The following is a 21020-nucleotide window of genomic DNA, read 5'->3' on the forward strand; positions in this document are numbered from 1 at the left end:
GGCCGTCGCCGCCGCGCCGCCGTAGGTCGGGTAGGCCTCGTCGTCGTCGACGTCGGTCGCCGCCAGGCTCACGGATCCCAAGAGGCCGAAGGGCAGCGGCGCGGCGTAGACGCGCGGCGTGCTGTTCACCAGGGCCCCGGCGTCGCGCTCGCCGTCCTCGTGGATCGTCGCCGCCATGTTCTTGACGACGGGCGGCGAGTTGGGCAGCGCCGCGGCGTAGTTCGCCGCGACTTCGTCCGCCGTGAGCTTCCGGTCGTAGACGCGGAGCGCGAGCGCGTCGCCGTCGAAGCCGTCGTAGCCCGACGTCGCGCGCCGCGCGACGCCGTCGGAGAAGAGCTCGACGACGAACTCGTCGGCGGGCCAGGCCGCGGCGAAGTCGAAGGTGGCGTAGTCGTAGCCGTACATGAAGTTCTTCGAAAAGTCGAGCGCGCCGTCGACGTAGACGTCGAGCTGCTCGCCCACGGCGACGACGAGGTGGGCCGGCCCGTCGGCGAAATGGTCGAGGAGGCCCGTGTCCGTCGTCCGGCTTAGGCACTCGCCGGACGTCATCTCGCCGTCGTCGTATGCGGCCTCGCCCTGGAAGACCATCTCGATCTCCAGCTCGTTGCCAACCTCCGAGATGCGCAGCCCCACGTTCCCGTCGCAGACCGTGTTCGCCGCGTCGCGCGACCCGAGGGCGAAGATGGGCTGGTGCTCGAGTGAGTCGCCCAGCGTCCGGACCTCGAGCCAAAGTTCCACGGTGATCCCGTCGGAGCCCGCGGCGACCGCGTCCGCGAGCGCCGCCGCCAGCGCCGACGCGTTCCGCGACGACGCCACGTGCACCTCCACGACCTCCTCCTGGCCGCCGACGCCGACGCCGTCGAGGCACCACGTCGTCGCGTTGTTCCGCTCGAGGGCGCCGAGCAGGTTCGTCGTCGCCGCGTCGGCGAAGGAGCCGGCGAGGCACTCGGCCCGCGACAGGCCAAAGTCGACGAGCAGGCCGTCCTCGACGACGCTCGCGCCGGCGAACGTGGCGAGCAGGGCGCACAGGCCCCACAACATGCGGCCCGCCATTGGCCCCTGAAACTTGCCTGAAATTCTCGAGGGGCTGCAATGGAAACCTTTCCCCTGCTCTTCAACACCGGCACACAAAAGAGGGTATCGAATACCCTGTCTTGATGAGAGAACATTCCTCACGCAAGCCCTCCTCGTCGAGAGGCAGCCTCGCAAGCAAGCCCACACCGCAGCCAATTTGCGGTGCTGACCACACACACCGCAGACGACCGGCAGCCTTCATCGCGCAAAATGCCAAAGAAGAAGCGCCAGGCCAGCGGCGGCAAAGGCAGCGGCAAGGCGGCACCGCGGAATGAGACGGCGGCGACCACGATCGCAGCCCTAACCGCCGGAAAGCTGTCCCCAACACACCGCGGCGCCGACGCCGCGGTGCGCCGGCGGATCCGCGCCGCGATCGAGACGCCGCCCGAGCGGATCGACCGCGCCGCGGTTCCGGCGCGAGGCGGCGCGCGCGGCGGCGGCCCCGCGTTGGTCCTGTTCGACGGCACGTCGTTCGAGGCGGCGGCTTATGCCGAGCTGTGGCTCCGGGACCGCGGGCTCGCGCCGGCGCCGTGCGTGCTCGACTTCGCCTCCGACTCGAACGCCGGCGGCGGGTGGCGCGGCCGCCAGCGCGGGACGCAGGAGGAGGCGCTCTGCCGCGCGTCGTCGCTCGGGCTCGCGCTCGAGCGGTGCCCGGGCGCCTTCGGCATCCCGGCCGACGGCGCGCTCTACGTGAGGGAGGTGGCGGTGGTCCGTTGCGACCGCACGGGCGCGTGGCGCGACGCCGACGCCGCCGGCGACTCGCGCGACCCGGGGCGCGTCTTCTGGTGCGCCGCGGTCGCCGCGGCGCTCCGCGAGTGCGGCGGCGAGGGCGACCGCCGGCTCGACGCCAAGGTCGGCGGCGTCGCGGCGGCGGCGGTCGAAGCGGGGCACGCGGCCCTCGTGGGCGGCGCGTGGGGCTGCGGCGCGTTCGGCAACGACGCGGCCGCGGTCGCCGCGGCCTGGGGCCGGGCCGCCCGGGGCCCCGCCGGCGCCGGCCTCGATCTGCTCGTCCTCGCGCTGCCGCGGGGCGCGGCGCGGGCCGAGTTCGCGCGCGCGCTGCCCGGGGCCGCCGCCGCCGCCGCGGGCGACGACCCCCGGGACGCGTTCGCCGACAGAGACGCGGCGCCCGTCTAACGTTATCGATTCTTCGACACGCTCCGGAGCGACGCGCGGAACTCGTCGTAGTCGAGGTCGCCGCGCCGCAGCTTCCCGGCGCGATCCGCGTCGCGCCGCCGGAGCTCGGCCTCCGCGTCGATGGCGTCGGCGATGGTCGGGTTGCGCTGGCTCCGCGCGGCGTTGGACGCCGTCATCGCGGCGCCCGACGCTTTGCCCTTCGGCTCCAGCGCCGCGCCGCTCGCGAGCAGCTGGAGCGCGGCCTGATATTCCCCGTTGTAGCTCGCCGTCCAGAGCGGCGTGCAGCCCTCGCCGTCGAGCGCGTCGACGTCGGCGACGCCCGGGGCCGCGAGGTACTTGACCACGGGCAGGTAGCCCTCGGCGGCGGCCCAGTGCAGAGCGCTCCAGCCGTCGCCGTCGCGCGAGTCGACGTCCGCGCCCTCGGCTCGCAGCAGGCGCTTCGCCGCGTCGAGGTCGTACTTCTGGCGCACGCCGGGCTTGACCTTGTCCTTGACGAAGGCGCCGCAGGCGATGCGAAAGTTCTCGTCGCGCTCCGCCGCCTCCGTCAGGAGCCGCTTGCCGCCGCGCTTCGTCTTGTCCGGCGGCGGCTCGTCGCCCGCCGTCAAATGGGAAAATCTCTCTTCGATCGCCGCCGCGGCGTCGCGCTCCTGGGCGCGCGCCGCGCGGAACGAGTCGGCCATTGGTGTCGCGGGCAGCCTGCGAGGCGCGTTGAAGTCGGTTGTTGAAGGCAAGGAGCATCTCGAGTGGGCAGAGCAAAATGGGAGCCCTCTGGAGCGGTGAGGACCGCTCCCCACCACCGGACACCTGGCGGCTCGACCACGAGCGGGAGGCGCGCTGCGCCGGCGAACCTGCCGGCGGCGCCGTTCGCTGGGCCGTGCGGCTGTCGACGTGGCGCGTCGGCGCGCCGCCGCCGCCGCACCGGTCGCGGGAGTTCGAGTGGCTGCGCACGGCGCTCGTGCGCGAGCCCGCGGAGCGCGACCGCGTGCTCGAATTCAAGTTCGAGGCCGACCGGCGCCGCGCGCTGCTGGCGCGGCTCCTCGCGCGGCGGTGCTGCGCGCGCGCGCTCGGCGCTCCGGCGACGATCGCGCGGACCGCCGGCGGCAAGCCCTTCGCCGCCGCCGCCGGCGCGCGGCCCTTCCCGAACTTCAACTTCAACATCTCCCACGAGGGCGACTTCGTCGTCGTCGCGTCGGAGCCGCTGTGCTTGGTCGGCGTCGACGTCTGCTGCGCGGATCGAGCGCGGGGGCCGCACCGCGCGCCGCCGGACCTCGAGGAGCTCGGCCACTACGCCGTCGCCTTCTCCCAGGACGAGTGGACCGCCCTCGTGCTCGTCGGCGACGGCGAGAAACGCTTCGACCACTTCCGCAGCCTCTGGGCCTGCAAGGAGGCCTACGTCAAGGCGCGCGGCGACGGCCTCGCCTTCGACCTGAACCGCGTGACCTTTTACGCGCTGGCGCGGGGCGGCCGCGGGCCCTTCTCCGCCGCGGCCGTCGTCGTCGACGGCTTCCGCGACGACCGCTGGCGCGTCGACGTCGAGGCGCTCGACGCGGACCACATCGCCGCGGTCTGCCGGGGCCCCTGCGCCGAGGCGCGCGACGAGGCCGGGGCCTTCGCCGCGACGATGGCCGAGCCGGACGCGGGCGCGACGATCTCCCGGGCCTGGCGCGCGGCCGTCGCCGAGCCGCGCGCGGCCTTTTCCGTCGTCGGCGCGGACGACCTCGTCCCCGAGGACCTGAGGCCCGAGCACGCCGCGGTCCGGAGCGCGGGATTCGCGGGGCCCTGGGGCGGCGCGGTTTCCTAATTCTTTTTCGCTGCTGTTTACTAGGCGCTGCCGTCTACCGGTACGTAGGCGCAGATGCCGGCGCCCGCGACGCGCTCGCACGACGCACTGGCGGGGCAGTCCGCGGGGCCCTGGGGCGGCGCGGTTTCCTAATTATCCGAGGTTACTCGGCGTAGGCGCAGATGCCGGCGCCCGCGACGCGGTCGCACGACGCGCCGGCGGGGCAGTCGCCGCTCGCGCACTCGAGGGCGCAGAGCTTGACGCCCGCGCCGTCGGTGATGGCGCAGGCGGGCGTCGCCGTCGACCCCGGCGGCACGTCGCGGGGGCACGCGCCGTCGGCGCCGCAGCGCGGCGCGCACGCGGCCTCCAGGCGCACCTCGTCCCAGAGGCAGCCCGCGCGCGGGTCGCCGTAGTGCGTGCGGGGCGACGACGGCGGCGCCACGGGCAGGCAGTCGTCGTGGCCGCTGGTCTTCGGCGAGCACGGCTGGCCGGCGCAGTCGTCGACGACGAGCCGCGGCGGCGGGGCGCCGCCGAAGAGGATCGCTTCCATCATCGACGCCGACGTCCACTCGTCGACGGTCACCTGCCAGAAGATGTCGTCGTAGGCGAGGCCGTGATGGTAGCAGTTCGGGCTGAAGACGTAGACGTCGTCGCCCGCGGCGGCCCCGAGCGTCCGCGCGGACTCTTCGCGGAACCACGCCATGTATTCGAAGGCTCCGGCGTCGGTCGCGTAGTCGAAGAAGCCGTTCCAGAACCCCTGCCACTCGTCGATCTGGTTCTGGAGGAACAGCGTCGGCGCCGTCAGATGCGGGCCCGCGTACTGGCCGAGGAAGCAGCGCCACGCGCCCCACCTGCCGTAGAACGCCGCGCAGGACGCGTCGGGCGCGCCGTTCGTGTAGACGTGCATGGCCTGCATCTGCTGCGCGAGCGTCTGCCCGCGGCCGAGCCACGCGTGGCCGTCGCCCGCGTTGAAGCCGTCGGGCGCGCTCGCCGCGGACCCGGCGGCGCACTTGCACTCGTAGGAGTCGGGGCTCTGGCACATGGCGCCGGGCTGCACGTCGAGGAAGAAGCCGGTGTCGGGCATCGCCAGGTACCGAGCGCCGGGCGCGGCCGCGCGGACGAGGTCCGCGACCCAATCGCCGTTGTTGATCGTCGCCATGCCGCCCGCCGACCCGCCCGTAAGCAAAAAGTGGGAGGCCCCGTCCAGACCCTCGCTGCGGAGCTCCGCGAGCACGGCCGCGACGATCTCCTTCCCGCGGAAGTGCCATTTAGATTCGCCCGCGCCGTCGGAGCCCATCGACCTGTTGCCCGCGTGCGAGTCCGACGAGCAGTAGACGAGGAACACTTTGGAAGCGTTCGCCATCGGGTTCGTCGGCGCGTGCGCCATGAGGCCCGTGTTGTGCTCGCCGTTGAACGTGTCGAACGCGTCCGTGAGATTTTGGAGGTCCTTCGTGCTCATGAGCGTCCGCTTCTCCGTCGTGTGGTTCGCGAAGTGGTCCCAGCGGACCTGGCAGCTATACGCGTCCCAGCACCACCACCCGCCCTGCTGGTGCACGATCCAGGCATCGGAGCTGCCCTTGTAATAGTAATAGGCCGCCGGACTACCATCGTTGCAGACGGCGAGCGGATGCGCCTCCGTGTCGACGAAGCGGAGCTCGTAGCCCAACGACCTGGGGCCGTTCTGTTGGCCCTGCGCCGCAGCGAACAGGGTAGCGAGTCGCAGCGTCGGGCTGGCCATCGGAGAGCGATCCTCAGCTTCAACATGCAGGAAACATTAATTACCCGCCGCGAAAGTGGCGCGTCGCCCGGCGGCAGTCCGCCGCCGCGCGGAAGGTCGCGTCGTCGTCGCAGTCCAATTCCGGGCAGCGCGAAGCGAAGGCGCCGTCGAGGCAGCAGGCGTCCTCCGCGTAGCACGCGCACGCGCGGCGCTCGAGGCTCTGCGGCAGCCGCGCGGCGGCCGTCGCGGCCGGCCGGGCCCGCTCGCGCGTCGTCGGAGCGCCCCGGCCGAACAGGAATGCCAATTCGGCGTCGAGCGCGTCGACGCGGCCGAGGTGGTCGAGGCCGAGCGCGGGCTTGCCGCGCGGCCGCGTGAGGAAGTGCCACTGCGGTGCGACGTGCTCGAGAGCGCCGGCCGCGACGCGCCCGTCGAATAGTCGGCTCGCGAAGGCGGCGACGGCGCCCGGCGGGTCCGCGACGTCGCGGCCCATGGCGTAGCGGCCCTGGCGCGCGGCCGCGACGTTGACCCCGCGCTCGACGCCAACGAGCTTCGAGCCGTTGCGGAACGTGTAGCCGCGCGCGACGACCTCGAGCTGCCGGACACGAAGCGCTCGAGCGGGTCCCGCGCGAAGGCGACGACGCGCGGCTCCGTTCGCGCGACCTGGTGCGCCCACGCGTTGAGCGTCGCGGCGCCCGGGAACCGCCGCGCCGCGAAGGCCTTGAGCGACGACGAGCCGCCCTTGGCGATCTGCACGAGCGCGACGCTGGCGTTGTTTTGATGGACGAGCACGACGAGGCCCGACGCGCCGGCCTCGCGGTCGAGGCGCGCCGCGCAGCGCCGGACGAGCGCGAGCCGCGCCTTCGATTGCGCATCGAAACTTGTGTTTGTCGCGTCCAGCAGCCGCAGCGTCGCGACGAGCCACCAGGCTGCGAACGCCATCGCCGTCTATGCTAGCTCTCCCAGCATCACAGCAGCGTCGCAGCCCACCCACCATTTTGTCATGGTCTCATCGCAGCGCAATGTGGCTGCCCCAATTCGAACCTGTACCTGGGGCTGCCTGTTTATATCCAGTTTTGCAAGCGTATCAACACGAGCGACCATATCATTCGGAGAGCACCGCTTCCCGTCAGCTCAGCGAAGTTAAGCCGGATCGAGCTTGGTTAGTACTACGGTGGGTGACCACGTTGGAATCCCGAGTGTTGCTCGTTTCTTTTTTGTCTTTTTTTGCTCGAATGCCATCCAAATACGTTCGTCTGACATCGTCCTGGAGGCACCCGGAGACGCGTGTGACAATCGAGCCCCCGTCGCTGGTTGCCTTCGCGCGGCCATTTTAACGACCGGCGTGAGGCATCGCCCCACTGCAGCCGAACGCACCGCTGCAGCCGAGCGCACCACTCTGGTCCACACCTTCAGCCGACACCGTCACGACCTCCGCCCTCGACGACGTCGTGTCCACCCAGCACCCGCGCGAGCGAACGCGCAAGACACCACCGCTGCGCGACGACCCATATATGTGCCGCCCGCCCATGACGGAGTCGAAACCGGACGACGCGCCGTCGCCGCGGCGCCTCGCGCTGACCTGCGGCGTCGTCACCCTGCTCGACCTCGTGGTCACCATCGGCCTGTCGCTCTATAAACCGCCGCACGCCGTCAACCCCTGCGCCTTCGGCTGGCCCTTTTTCTACGGTTCCAGCACGTCCGACCTCGTCGCGCTCTGCGTCGCGCGCGCGGTCGCGTCGGCAATCGTATCGAGACGCGTCGGCGCGGAGAAGTTCGAGGCGGGCCGCGCGCACGCCTCCCTCGCCGAGCTGGCCTTCGCCCTGTCCAAGGCCGTGTCGCGCGCGCTCGGCGCCCGGGGCCGCTCCTGCGACGACGTCACGGAGCTCTTCGACGCGGCCTGCGGGGCCTACGCGTTCTTCGCGTACGCGCAGCCCTGGGCGCTCTGCCGCTGGCTCCGCGCGAGCGAGGCCGCCGCGGCGCGGGAGCGCGCTCGGAGCTCGGAGCAGAACGGCCTGGCCGTGCCGCTCCTCGGCGGGGACGCGGACTGCGAGGCGCCCGAGAAGCCGAAGAAGGACGAGCCCAAATCCGACACGCGCGGCACGCTGCGGTCGCTGGTCAAGATCGCGTCCCCCGACGCGCTCTACTTCTGGGCCGCCATGGTCTTCGCCGTGCTCGCCGCCTTGTCGACGTCGGCCATCTCGCTCTGGACGGGCGACGCGCTCGACGCGCTCATCAAGTCCGGCGACGGGAAGCGGTTCAAGGCGCAGGTCGCGGAGCTCGCGGTCATCGCGGCCGCGGGCGCCGTCTGCACGGGCTGCCGCGGGGGCCTGTTTTCCTTCATCGGCGTGCGCATCAACGTCCGGATCCGCGACGCCCTCTTCCGCCACCTGCTGACGCTCGAATTGGCGTACTACGACGAAACCCCCACGGGCGACCTGAACTCGCGGCTCTCGAGCGACACGTCCAAGGTCGGCGACCAGGTGTCGCTCAACGTCAACGTCTTCGCGCGGACGGCCGTGCAGCTCGTGACGACGCTGGCCTTCATGTGGCACACGTCGCCGGAGCTGACCTTGGTCGCGTGCTGCTCCGTGCCCGTGATCGGCGTCGCGACGAAGCGCTACGGCGCGCTCGTCTGGGCGCTGTCGAAGCGCATGCAGAACGAGCTCGCGGGGGCCATGCGCGTCGCCGAGGAGGCCTTCAGCTCCATGGCGACGGTGCGGTCCATGGCCGCGGAGCCGTCCGTCGCGGCGGATTTCGGCGCCGCGCTCGAGAAGTACCGCCAGGTCGGCGTCCTGCAGGCGTGCGCCTACTCCTGCTGGCAGTCCTTCAACACGGCGCTGCCGACGCTGATGACCTGTTTGTTGCTGTTCTACGGCGGGCGTTTGGTGGACAAGGGCGAGCTCCGGTCCGGCCGTCTGGTCGCGTTCATGCTGCTGACGCAGTCGCTCGCGGACAGCTTCAACACGCTCGCGGACATGTTCTCGAACATCGCCGACGCGCTGGGCGCCGCGGACAAGGTCTTCGTCTTGTTGGACCGGAAGCCCGGCGCGGACGCGCCGCCGGCGCCGCTGTCGAAGAAGCTCGCGGACGCGCATTGCGCGGGCGAGGTGCGCTTCGAGGACGTCCACTTCACGTACCCGGCGCGGCCCGACGCGCCCGTGCTGCGCGGCGTGTCCTTCGCCTGCGCGCCGGGGTCCGTCGTCGCGCTCGTGGGGCCGTCGGGGTCCGGCAAGTCGAGCTGCCTCGCGCTGCTCCAGCACTTCTACGCGCCGACGCGGGGCCGCGTGCTCCTCGACGGCGACGACGTCGGCAGCCGCGACCACGCCTGGCTCCACACGAAGGTCGCCATGGTCGGCCAGGAGCCCGTGCTCTTCGCGCGGTCCATCGAGAAGAACGTCATCTACGGCCTCGAGGGCACGGCCCTCGAGCCCGACGCGGCCAAGGTCGACGCCTGTCTGCTCGCGGCGAACGCGAAGCCCTTCGTCGACGCGCTGCCCGACGGCAGGGAGACGGACGTCGGCGAGCGCGGCGCGGCGCTCTCGGGCGGCCAGAAGCAGCGCATCGCCATCGCGCGCGCGCTCGCGCGCGACCCTGCGGTGCTCCTCCTCGACGAGGCGACGTCGGCCCTCGACGCCGAGAGCGAGCGCGCCGTGCAGGACGCGCTCGACGCGCTCATCAAGGAGTGCAACATCACGGTCATGGTCGTCGCGCACCGGCTCTCGACGGTCCGCGACGCGGACACTATTTGTGTGATGAAGCGCGGCGTGCTCGTCGAGGAGGGCTCCCACGACGAGCTCTTCGCGCGCGACGGCGGCGTCTACGCGGACCTCGTGCGCCGCCAGGCGAACATCTCCAAGGAGGACTCCCGGTCGCTGCTGAGCACCGCGGGCTCCGAGTCGTCCCTCCCGAGCGCCGCCGCGGGGGCGAACTGATTGCGCACTACTAAAACTCCCCTGGTGTCGTTTGGACAACTTACGCCGCGTCCGACTCCTCGAGCTCCGCGGCGAGCTGGACGAGGACCGCGACGGGCGCGGCGGCGACCCAGCGGGAGACGGCGTCGGGCGTCGCGAGGTCCCGGCTTTCCTCCAGCGTCGCGACGAGGCCCGCGGGCACGCCGAGCGCGCCGACGGCGCGGTCCAAAGCGCGGAGGTCCGCGGCCGCCGCGGCCGGAAACGCGGCCGTGGCCGTCTTCGCCGCGAGCGCGACGGCGACGAAGGCGCGCGCGTCCGCCGCCGCCGCCTTCGCGACGTCGCCGCGCGCGATGAGCGCGACCGCGACCGCGACCGCGGCAACGTCGTCGCGCGGCCCGCCGGCGACGAAGGCCTCGACGCACGCCAAGACCTCGGCGCCGGAACCGGCGAAGCCCGCGAGCTCGAGGAGGCCGGGGAGGCAACCGACGTCCGGCGCGCCGTCGGCGGCGTCGTTGACGAGCAGCGCGCCGTAGGCGCCGACGAGTTTCGCCGCGGCGCGTCGCGGGCCCGACCGGTCGCGCCGCTCCGACGGGCGCGCCGCGAGCTGGAGCCGGCAGAGCCAGGCGGCGAGGAACTGCTGCGCAGCGACGCGCAGGCGCGTCACGGCTTCGACGCTGACGGCGCTCGGCGCCGCGCGCGCGAGCACGGCGGCCGCGCGGCCGACGGCGGCGTCGACGGCCTCGAGGCTTTCCCCGTCGGCGGCCGCGGGCGCGCAGAGCCGCGCGAGCGCCTCGGCGGCGTCGCCGGCGTCGTCGTATTTCGCCTCCTTGGCCGGCGTCGCCGTGGCGAGCTCCTCGGCGACGAGCGCCTCCCAGCGCGACCGCTTCGAGCTCCCGCGGGCGCCGAGCGACGACCGCAGCTTGCTCCCCTCGGGCAGCGCGTCGGCGAAGGCCTCGAGGGCCAGCGGCACGTCGGCTTCGCCGAGGCCTTCGGCGGCGAGCCGGCACGCGACGTCGGTGGGAGCGGAACGGAGCATTGCGCAGCTCTAAGCGCGCTCAAGCGCGGCGCATCGACGCTCGCCAGAGGCAACGAGGACGTACAGTCGACGATGCCAGGCCTGATGCCGTAGCGCGCGCGCCGCTTTCACGAACGGACCCGCGGAGCCAAAAGAACTTACTTGTCGGGGCGAAATCTCTCGTCGTAGGTGGGCTTGACGACGTGCTTGCCGCCGTTGTGGAGCATGGCCGCCATCTTCTTGTCCTGCTCCGCGTCGCCGCCGTGCTTCATGTTGTCGAAGTACCTGCGCGGCCGCCGGCTGGGACCCGTCGGTCGTCAAACATGGCGGCGCGGGCGTCGCGCTTCTGCATGGCCTCGCGCTGGCCCACGTTCTTCCTGATGTTGTGCGAGTACTTGGCCTCGAGGTCCGCGCGGAGCTCGGCCTCGGTCTTCTGGCCGGGCTTCATGATGGCGTAGAGCACGGCGCCGGGCAGCAGCATGTACATGGACTGGACCACGATCGTCTGCGGCGGGGCGCGCGGCGGCGTCGGGCGGCGGCGCGGCGCGGCGCGCGGCGCGGCGGCGCACCTTGGAGATCTTCACCATGGCTCGCGGCGCGCGGTCGTCGCGGGACGGCGGCTTCCTCGGGGCGCTGCCGGCGACGCGGGGCGCTCGTGCGAGACGCGCGGCGCGATCGGCGCGCGCCGTCCGGTCGGCGGCGGCGCGCGAGCGTGGATCCGATTGCGAGAGCACGGCGGCTCTCGAGAGCGGCGGTGCTCTCAAAGGCATCGTGAAGAGATGTTGAAGCAGTTATCGGGCGATGGGACTTCCGCCCTGCCATCCTTAGAAGACGAGGTGCGCGAGGGGCAGCGCGCCGAGGAGCACGTGGGTCCCGACGACGTCCCCGGGCGCCGGCGCATCGCACGCGGCCGCGACGCTCCGGGGCCCGCCGCCGGCCGGGCACGCGGCGAGGCGGTACGCCGCGGCGCAGGGCTCGCAGAGGAAGGTCGCGACCGTGGCGAAGCGCGACGCGCCGGCGACGATGGCGTCCGAGGCCGCGAGCAGCAGCATCTCCGCGGCGACGTCGACGGCCGGGCCGTCGAGGCGGCGGCCGCACGGCGCGGCAGCCGCGGCCGCGTGGCGCGGCGCCGCCGCCGTCGCGACGACCTTGCCCGGGTAGGCCCGCGCGGCCGCGCGCTTCAGCGCCGCCGAGTCCGAGAGCAGGAGCCAGGTCGCGGGGCCGCCGAGGCGCCGCTCGGCCTCGGCCGCCGCGGCGAAGACGTCCGCGAAATCCGTCGCGTTCGCCTCGTCGCCGCAGGAGAAGACGGCGTCGTCGAGGGCGCCGCCGTAGGCGTCGCCGCGCAGGTAGCGCGCCGCGCGGACGTGGACGCCGACGACGCGCTCCGGCCTCCGGCCGCCCCAGGGCGCCGCGGCCGCCGCGGCCGCGCGCGCCGCGGCCGAGGGCTTCAGGGCGGCGCGGAGCGCGCACGCGGAGAGCTCCAGCAGGTCCGCGGACGCCTTCGTCGCGTTCGCCGCGGCGGCGAACCAGTGGCGCAGCAGGCGGTCCCCGGCGTTGCCCGGCACGACGCGTTCGACGTCCGCGGCGAAGAACGCGTTCGCTGCTCTGCCGAAGGCCCGCGGGTCGTCGCCGCCGCCGAAGGCGCGCTCGAGGGCGTGGCCCGCGCAGTAGAGGTCCGTCGCCGCGGCGCCGTCGGACGCCACGCGCAGGGACGCGAGGCTCACGTTTCGGTCCGCGCACGCCGCGTGCGACGTCGGCGACGGCGGCGACGCGACGCGTCGTACGGGGAACGACGGCTCGAGCGCCGCGCCGACGATGGCGCCGGCGTCGTCCGCCGCGAAGGCGAGGCGCCGCGACGTCAGCATGGCGAGCGCCAGGCTGCCCAGGAAGCCCGACGCCTGGTCGCCGAGGCCGCCGCCGCCGAAGGAGGCGACGAGGAGTTTGCTGGATGGGTCGACCTGCGGACCTCTGGCGAAGGCGGCGATCTCGCGCCGCACGAGGTCGCAGGCTGGTGTTTCGATGCGGAACGCGGCGGAACATCGTAGCAGCGCGATGAGGGCTGCACCTCGCATGATGCCATCGTCTTGCTTCACTTTGGGGGAAATGAATCCGATGTTGCGGCGGGGCAGCCCAAAGCTTCGGCATGGGAGAGCAGTTCGGCATTTTGGGAGCTTTCTACGCCTAAAAGCATCATGGTAGCGGCGCACGCGCGCCATGTCGCGCCCGGGCGGCCCATCAGGCGGCGGCGGCGACCGGCGACCGCGCCCTTCCTCGTCTTCAAGTCGGCGCTCTCGCGACACGACCTCGGGCGGTTCCAGCGGTTCGTCCAAGCGCGCGGCATCGCGCTAGAGCCGGCGTCGCACGTGAACGGCGGCGACGAGGCGGCCCGAAAATCCAAGATCTCGTGGCTCGCGCCGCCGGAGGGCGTGCCGAGCGCCGAGAGCTCCGACGACGACGACGACGACGAGCCGCGCCGCGCGCCGCGCTGGCTCTTCCGAAACCTGCGCCGCTGCGTGGTCGCCGCCGCCCGGGCCTGGCCACGCGTCGCGGCCGCGGACCTCGCCTACGAGAGCGTGCAGCTGGCGACCTACGGCGTCGGCGGCCACTACCGCCAGTGGCACCGCGACAACGACGGCGTCGACGACGACGCCGCTCCCCGGGCGTTCTCCGTCGTGGCGCTCCTCGAGGCCTGCGACGCCGGCGGCCGCTTCGAGGTCCTCCTCCAGCGGCGGGGCCGGCGCCGGCGCCGGCGCGCCGCGCGGCGGTGGGTCCGGCGTCCCGTCCATCTCCGGCCCGGCGACGCCGTCGCGTTCCCCTCGGCGACGCTCTGGCACCGCGTCTCCCCGGTCTTGGCGGGTCACCGCGCGAGCCTCGTGCTCTGGGCGCGGGAGCGGCGCGGCCTCGACGACGCCGCGGACGACGACGACGACGACGACGAGTGGAACGCGATCCAGCGCCGCTTCGAGAGCGGCGCGGCGCGCGACGACTTCGACGACGTCGCGTGAGGATGGAATTCAGGCCCCCGGGCTCAGTAGGCGCGTGGCGTCCTCGGTTACTTGGGCGGGGCGCGCGTCGAAGGTCGAACGGGGAGCGGGGCCGCGGCGGACTTGGCTCAGAAGGAGACCATTTCCTTCGGGGGCCGCGACGACGTCACGTCCGCGCGTCGTCGGCCGCGCTTGGAGAACATGCCCGAGCCGCCGCCGCGGAGCTTGCCGTTTCCGTAGCGGTTGAGCTTGACCTTGGCCGTCGCCATCTCCTGCTTCGTGCGGAGCGAGAGCTGGCAGGCGGCCTCCTCCTCGAGGGTCGCCACGGGCGTCGGCGCCGGCGCCTCGCCGTCGGCCTCGTCGCCGCTCATGGCGACGTCGTCCTCGTCCTCGTCCTCGTCGTCGTCGTCGCCGGCCTCGTCCTCGGGGACGAGCTCCTGCGACGGCCGGACGATGGCGTCGTAGTAGGCCTTGCCCAGGTCCACCTGGCCCGCGCCGAGGGCGCCCTTCATGAACTTGAGCGTCTTCGTGTTCTCGCGGCCCGCGCGCTTCGCGGCCCCGCGCTTCGAGGCGGCGTCGATGTTCGCGCTGCGCACCTTCTCGCCGATGGTCGCGCGCATGTACGAGCGATGCTTCTTCTTCACCTTCGAGCGCACGGACTTGGCCATGTTTTCAGGCGACCTCACGTGAGGTGGAGACGCGAGCTTCGGCCCACCCTGCTTATCGCCTGGGCGGCAATGTCGGCGCCGCTCGCTTTGATGCACTCATGTTGACGCTCACAAAAAGTCCTCCCGCGCAGCCCACCAGGCGCCTCTCGCCGCCGTCGGCCGGCGCAGCCCCGCGCGAATATGAAGCTCCTGCCGGCGGGCGACGAGCGGCGGAAGGACATGGCGCGGGGCGCCTTCGTGGGCATGATGCTGCCGAGCCTGATCCTCGTGATCGTGCTGCTGCGCCAGTTCGGCGCCGACAGCACGGTGACGTCGCGCGACTCCGGCGCGCCGCTGGAGATCCAGGAGCGGCTCCACCCCATCGTGAAGCGGCCGCCCGTGCGGCGCGTCTACGCCGGGGGCCGCAACAAGACCGTGTCCTTCTCCGCGGCGAACCCGTACAAGCGCGGCAACTTCGCGCCGCCCTTGCTGCGCGGCAACGGCACGGCGGCGGCGCTCGCCAAGCCCTGGGAGCTCCGCGAGGCCAAGAACGCGAAGCAGCTCGCCAAGGCCGTGGAGGCCAAGTCGAAGATCGGCAAGGCCATCCTCAAGGCGAAGCAGCGCAAGGAGGAGCAGGCGGCGGCCGCCGCCGGCGCCGCGAACGCGGCCGTCTTCCCCGCGCCCGCGCCCCTGCGCAAGGCGCAAAAGGTCTTCGACGCCGCGAAGACGGGCAAGGGCTTCGCGCCCGGCGCCGCCGTCGAGCCCGCGGAGGGCGCGAAGCTCGCGACTTTGAAGAGCTTCACCAACCTCCTCGCGAAGAAGTGCGTGTCGATCGTGGGCTTCTACAACAGCGAGGACGCGGAGATGAGCCGCGAGTTCGCCGTCATCTGGAACGCCGTCGCGGGCAACGAGGCGACGAAGTTCGGCGCGGCCTACGTCGACGTCGCGACGAAGGGCGGCTTGGAGATCGCCGTGAACGCGACGGTCGTCCGCGCGGACGGCGACGCCAGGGCCGCCGTCGGCACGCCGGCGATTCTGGAGTACTACGTCCGCGGCGACTCCTCCGTCTTCAAGACGACGTACAAGGACGCGCGCGAGGTCGGCGCCGTCGGCGCGCGCGCGGGCAAGGACGCGGCCGCCGCGTCCAAGGACGACGCCGTCGCGGGCGTGACGAAAAAACTGGCGAACCACGCCGAGGGCCAGCAGTTTGCCATCTCCAAGGAGGGCTGCTTCCTCAAGCACGCGACCAAGGCCAAGGCCGACGCGGCCGACGCGGCGAAGAAGGACGCCAAGGCCAAGGCGCAAAAGGCCAAGGACAAGGCCGCGAAGAAGGAGGCGTCGGGCGAGTCGAAGAAGAAGAAGGACAAGAAGGACCTCGAGGAGAAGGAGGCCGACGCCATGACGACGGCGTAGGGGCGCGTAAGGCCTCAGTGTGGGAGAGCATCTCGAAACCCCCGGGGAATCTCCGGGCCCCGGTGCGGCGGTCCGACTCGATCGAGAAGGTTCACGATGGGCCCAAGCCGCTCGTTGGGTAAGCTCTGCGAATCGTCTAGCGAGGACGAGGGCGAAGACATCGAGATGTTCTCGCCACCGTCGAAGAAATCGTTCTTCGATTCGTCGAGTGACGACGACTCGGAGTGCGACGAGCCGCCCAAGAAGAAGACAAAGCCTTTCTCTCCGGCGCAGCCGCGCGTCGACGCGGACGGCGCCGACGCGCCGGCCGACGCGTTCGCCTGCGCGGACCCGGAGGCCCTGACCGCCGCGGAGAGCGACGCGTTCCTCGCGCGCGCGCTCGCGCGGCGCGGCTTCGGCTTTCCGCCGCTGCCGCACCAGCTCGCGGCGATCCGCTTCGCCGCGGGCGTGCCCGCGGGCTGGCCGCGGGCGATCGTCGGCGGCGACTGCAACGAGACGATGGCGTCGGCCGCGCTGACGGAGGACCGCCACGCGGTGCTCGGCGACGAGATGGGCCTCGGCAAGACGGTCGAGACGCTCGCGGCGTGCGTCCTGCGGCGCGCCGTCTACGCGGCGCGCGCGGGCCGGGCGGCCGCCGCGCGGCGCGGCGCGGCGAGCGTCGCCGCGCCGCTCGCGGCGGTGATCGTCGCCCCGAACGACGGCGTCCTGCAGCAGTGGCAGCAGCACCTCGCGAAGCTCGAGGCCGCCGTGCACCTCTACGGCGGCGCGGACCGCGACGCGGCGCTCGAGCGGACGCTCGCGCGCCACGCGGACCACGCGGACCGCGGCGAGCGCGCGCTCTACGTCCTCCTGACGCGGTACACGCTGATGAACGCCGTGCGCAAGGGCTGCGACTTCAGCTCGCCCCGGAACTGCGCGCTCTTCCCGCGCGCGACGCCCCTGCTCCTCCGCAAGCTCCACGTGCTCTACCTCGCGAAGCAGAAGCCCGAGGACTTCAAGAAGCAGCTCGAGGACGGCACGCTGGGGCGCCAGGACCCCGACATCGTCTGGTACCACGAGCTGCAGCGCAAGGGCACGGACGACGAGTCGGCGATCATCCGCGACCTCGTCGCGGAGCACCTACTGCCCGTCGAAAAGCCGACGTTCGACATCGTCTGCGTCGACGAGGCGCACATGATTCGCAACGACGCGGCGTACTGGGGCCTCGGCGCCGCGCTGCTCGGCCACCACGCGCGGCGTTTCGTCGCGGTCACGGGCACGCCGTTCAACAATTCCTACGCGAACGTCGCCGCGCTCGTCGGCTTCGGCGACGCGACGCACGAGGCGGCGAGCGTAGACTGGTGGAAGGACGCGATTGTCGATCGCAAGACGACGCGCAAGAAGAGCACGCGCGAGATCATCGAGTGGACGCGGCGCTGGCGCGTGCACGACGACGGCAGCCCGCGCCACTTCCTCGCGCGGCGCAAGGAGATCGTCCTGAAAGGCCTGCCGACGAAGACGCAGGGCACCCTGGACGTGCCCGTCGTCAAGGCCCTCGACGCAACGCTGTCGGACGTCGACGCGGCCATCGCGGCGCTCGACGCGACGCAGTCGGGCGAATTCAAGGTCTACGCGTTCTTCGAGACGCAGGCCGTCGCCTACTACCGCGAGTTCTGCGGCGTCATGTTAGCGCTCAGTATGGGGGATCGGACGCCGGGGCTGAAGGCCAAGGCGAACCGGCTCATGAAGCTCATGTGCTGCTACTTTCAGATGGCGCGGTCGTCGTTGCTGCATCCCGTCGCGCCGCACGGGGGCCGCTCCATCACGCAGACCTTCGTGCCGAAGCGCAAGGCCTACATCCACAACAAGTGCGTCTGCTGCGAGGAGAACGCCCTGGAGGCGTCGACGTCGATCATGAGCAATCTCCTCAACGGCGTCGACGTGCGACGGAGCCGGTCCCCGAAGACCGACGGCGGCGACGACGACGACGACGAGGTCGATCCCCTCCCGGACGCGCCGCCGACCGACGACGGCGACGACGGCGTCGAGGCCGAGGATCCGAAGGAACTCGTCACGCTCCCAAAGGGCTTTTGCGACATGCGCCACAAGGTCCACCGCCGGTGCTTTCGCGAGCTCGAGGCCGCCGACGTCCTCGACACGCCGGGCGCGTGCCCGCGGTGCGTCGATCTGAAGGCGCGTTTGAAGATGGGCGCCCACGCGCCGGGCGAAGCGCCGAAGCTCTACTGCGCCAAGGTCGCGCCCCACTACGGCTTCGCGACGTCGTCTAAGCTCGAGGCGGCCCTCGACTGGATCAAGGGCAAGTGCCTGCGGCCGGCCGAGGCGGACCGCGAGAAGGTCATCGTCTACTCGTTCTTCAAAAGCTCGCTGGACCTGATCGAGGCCGTCCTCATCCACGAGCAGGAGGAGTTTGCGGGCTGCGACGCCGTGCGCTACGACGGCGACGTGAGCGCGGAGCAGCGCTTCGCCGAGCTCGAGCGCTTCAAGACCGCGCCGTCGGTCAACGTGCTCCTGGCGACGGTCGCGACGGCGGGCGTCGGGCTCAACATCGTCGAGGCGAACAACGTGCTGTTCCTCGATCGCTGGTGGAATCCCACGGTCCACGACCAGGCGATGGACCGGACGCACCGCCTCGGCCAGACGCGGCCCGTCGACGTCCGCTTCCTCGACGGCGTCGACACCGTCGACGAGGTCATGCGCGCGATCAACAAATTCAAGTCGGACAACGCCCAGGTGATCCTCGCGTCCGAACCGGAGCTGCCCCGGCTCGCGACGAAGAGCGTGACCTGGAAGGACACCTCGAAGCTCATCGGGGATGAATTCGCGCGCATCTTCGAGTCCCGCGCGCGCAAACTCGGCATCGAGAAGCTCATGCAGGCGGACGTCTTCGACAACGTGCCGGACCCGCCCGCGCCCGGCGACCCGAAGGGCCCGCGCGACCGGCGCCAGGTCGACGTCCCGCGGTCGATGCAGGCCGACCCCATCCGCGTCGTCCCAAAGAAGATGGAGACCGACGACGAGGACTACGAGCTCGTGGTCGTCGTCCCGTCCGACGAGGCCGCCGCCGCGCGCGCGCTCGCGGGGTCGCCCTCGGCGCCCTCCGTCATCGACCTCATCTCCGACGACGACGACGACGACGCCGCGCCGCCCGCCGCGCCGACCCGCGGCTGGCGATGCCCGGCGTGCACCGTCGTCAACGAGAACCCGGCCTTCCTCTGCTGCGCGACGTGCGGGACCGAGCGGCCGCCCTAATTCTTACGAGCCCACCGCCGCGCGCCGCTCCGCCCCCGAAACGTCCGGTCGGTCGCCCGCGCCGGCCGCGCGCGCCACCGCCACGCCGAAGAGCGTCGCGCCCTCGACGCGGTCCACGTAGACGTGGCAGAAGTCGCCCTCCGCCAGCGCCGTGCCGTCGGGGAGCGCGTCCGGGAAGACGATCTTGCGGTAGCCGTCGTTGCGGCCCGTGACGAAGGTCCCGTCGGCCCCGGCGGGCGCGCGCTTCGGCGCGCCCTCCACCAACACGAGGTGCGTCTCGCCGACGGCCTCGTGCGACAGTTCATCCCGCCCCGCGCGGAACGCGGCGATGATCTCGTTGAGGCGCCGGTTCTTGACGTCCGCGGGAACGTCGTCGTCGAGCCGCCGCTGCGCGGGCGTGCGGTCCCGCGAGCTGTAGGCGAAGAGGAAGGCCATGTCGTAGCGGATGTCCTCGATGAGCGCCACCGTCGCGTCGTGGTCCGCCTCCGACTCGCCGCAGAAGCCCGCGATGAAATCGCTCGAGAGCGCGACGCCCGGGATCGTCTGTCGCGCGCGGTCCACGAGCGCCCGGTACGCGTCGTCCGTGTAGCCCCGGCGCATGGACCGCAGCACGGCGTCGGACCCGGACTGGGCCGGCAGGTGGAGCTGCTTGGCGACGTTCGGCGTGTCGGCGACGGCGCGCAGCAGCGCGTCGGGGAAGTCCTTGGGGTGCGGCGACGTGAACCGGATCCGCGCGTCCGGCGCGGCCTCCGCCACGGCCACCAGCAGCTCGGCGAAGCGGACGCCGTCCGCCATGCCGTCGCGCTTCGCCGACTTGACGAAGGGCACGAAGCCGTCCGAGTACTCGCGCGGCAGGCCCCACGCGCTCGCCGTCTTCGCGTCGTGGTAGGAATTCACGTTCTGTCCGAGCAGCGTGATCTCGCGGACGCCGGCGTCGTAGAGCGCCGCCACCTCGTCCAACACCGTCGTCACGGCGCGGCTCCGCTCCCTACCTCTCGTGTAGGGCACGATGCAGTACGCGCACGCGTTGTTGCAGCCCCGTTGCACCGAAACAAAAGCGCCGTGGCGCATCGTCGGGTCCGCGCGCGTCGGGAAGACCTCGCCGTAGTCCTCGACCAGCGAGAGCTTCGTGTCCATCTGGGGGCCCGAGCCGACGTTGCCCAGAAGCCGCGGCAGCTCGCGGTACGCGTCCGGACCGACGACGACGTCCGCGAGCCCGTTCTCGAAGAGGCCCTCCTCGACGCGCTCCGCCATGCACCCGAGCACGGCGACGGTCTGCCGCGGCCTCCGGTGCGCCGCGAGCTTGACGCCGTGGGGCGCGCGGCCCCGGAGATCGCGGAGCCGCGTCCAGACCTTGGCCTCGGCCTTGTCGCGGATCGCGCACGTGTTCAGCAGGACGACGTCCGCGGCCGCCGCCGATGTGGCCTCGCCGTAGCCGCCGTCGAGGAGCAGGCTCCGCACGACCTCCGAGTCGCTCACGTTCATCTGGCAGCCGCGCGTCTCGATGAAGAAGGAGCTCCCGTTGGACGGCGCGGCCGGGGCGGCGGCGGGCGGCGCGCGCGCCTCGTGCTTGAGCTTCCGGCGCAGCGCCGCCAGGCGCGGCTGGCTGCTGAAGAGGCGGCGCATCCGGTTCGGCAGGGAGCGCTGGCAATCGAGTCCTTCTAGCACATCGCTTTGCTTCCTTGCAAGGCCTTGGAGGTTGCGCTTCAACAGGGGCCTCAACACAGCCGCTTGCCCTTTAAAAGGGCCGGCGGGATTTGTCACACGCGATAGATGTTAGGCTAAAGCGACACTCGAGCGGGGGGGGGGGGGGGGTCGAGCGGGCGGTCTACGGGCGGTCGTCGGTGTGAGCGGCGGACGTCGATGAGGCGGGCGAGTGGCGAGCGGCGATTGGCGTCGGTGTCGCGGCGAGCGGCGATTGGCGGTCGAGCGGATGTCGATGAGGCGGGCGAGTATGAAGCCGATGTATTTTTCGAACGGGCCGGCGTGTCTTCTCAGCGACGGCTAACGGGGGCCTATCCGAAGGACTTGGTGGAGCCGCTCTCCTTGCGCTTCTCGCGCTTGCGGTCCTGCTCCTCCTTCTTCTTCGCGGCCTT

General features: G+C 72.0%; 4 protein-coding genes across 4 annotated transcripts; 2 read left to right on the forward strand and 2 right to left on the reverse strand.

Annotated features, from left to right (window-relative positions):
• Positions 1-5042: 5042 nt before the first annotated feature.
• Positions 5043-5726, reverse strand: AURANDRAFT_31095 (hypothetical protein; the record flags this gene model as incomplete). Its single annotated transcript, XM_009041754.1, has 1 exon — positions 5043-5726. A coding segment is annotated over one exon (684 nt), but the record flags the coding sequence as incomplete, so codon positions are not given.
• Positions 5727-7804: 2078 nt separating this feature from the next.
• AURANDRAFT_30994 (hypothetical protein) lies at positions 7805-9637 on the forward strand (the record flags this gene model as incomplete). Its single annotated transcript, XM_009041694.1, has 1 exon — positions 7805-9637. A coding segment is annotated over one exon (1833 nt), but the record flags the coding sequence as incomplete, so codon positions are not given.
• An 8507-nt stretch (positions 9638-18144) lies between these two features.
• On the forward strand, positions 18145-18420 carry AURANDRAFT_17107 (hypothetical protein; the record flags this gene model as incomplete). Its single annotated transcript, XM_009041695.1, has 1 exon — positions 18145-18420. A coding segment is annotated over one exon (276 nt), but the record flags the coding sequence as incomplete, so codon positions are not given.
• A 507-nt stretch (positions 18421-18927) lies between these two features.
• On the reverse strand, positions 18928-20550 carry AURANDRAFT_31065 (hypothetical protein; the record flags this gene model as incomplete). The annotated part of the gene is made up of 1 exon (XM_009041753.1): positions 18928-20550. The coding sequence occupies one exon, from the start codon at positions 20548-20550 to the stop codon at positions 18928-18930; it is 1623 nt and encodes a 540-aa protein (XP_009040001.1).
• Positions 20551-21020: the final 470 nt, after the last annotated feature.

This window comes from Aureococcus anophagefferens (genome assembly GCF_000186865.1).
Source record: "Aureococcus anophagefferens unplaced genomic scaffold AURANscaffold_23, whole genome shotgun sequence".
Taxonomy (NCBI): domain Eukaryota; class Pelagophyceae; order Pelagomonadales; family Pelagomonadaceae; genus Aureococcus; species Aureococcus anophagefferens.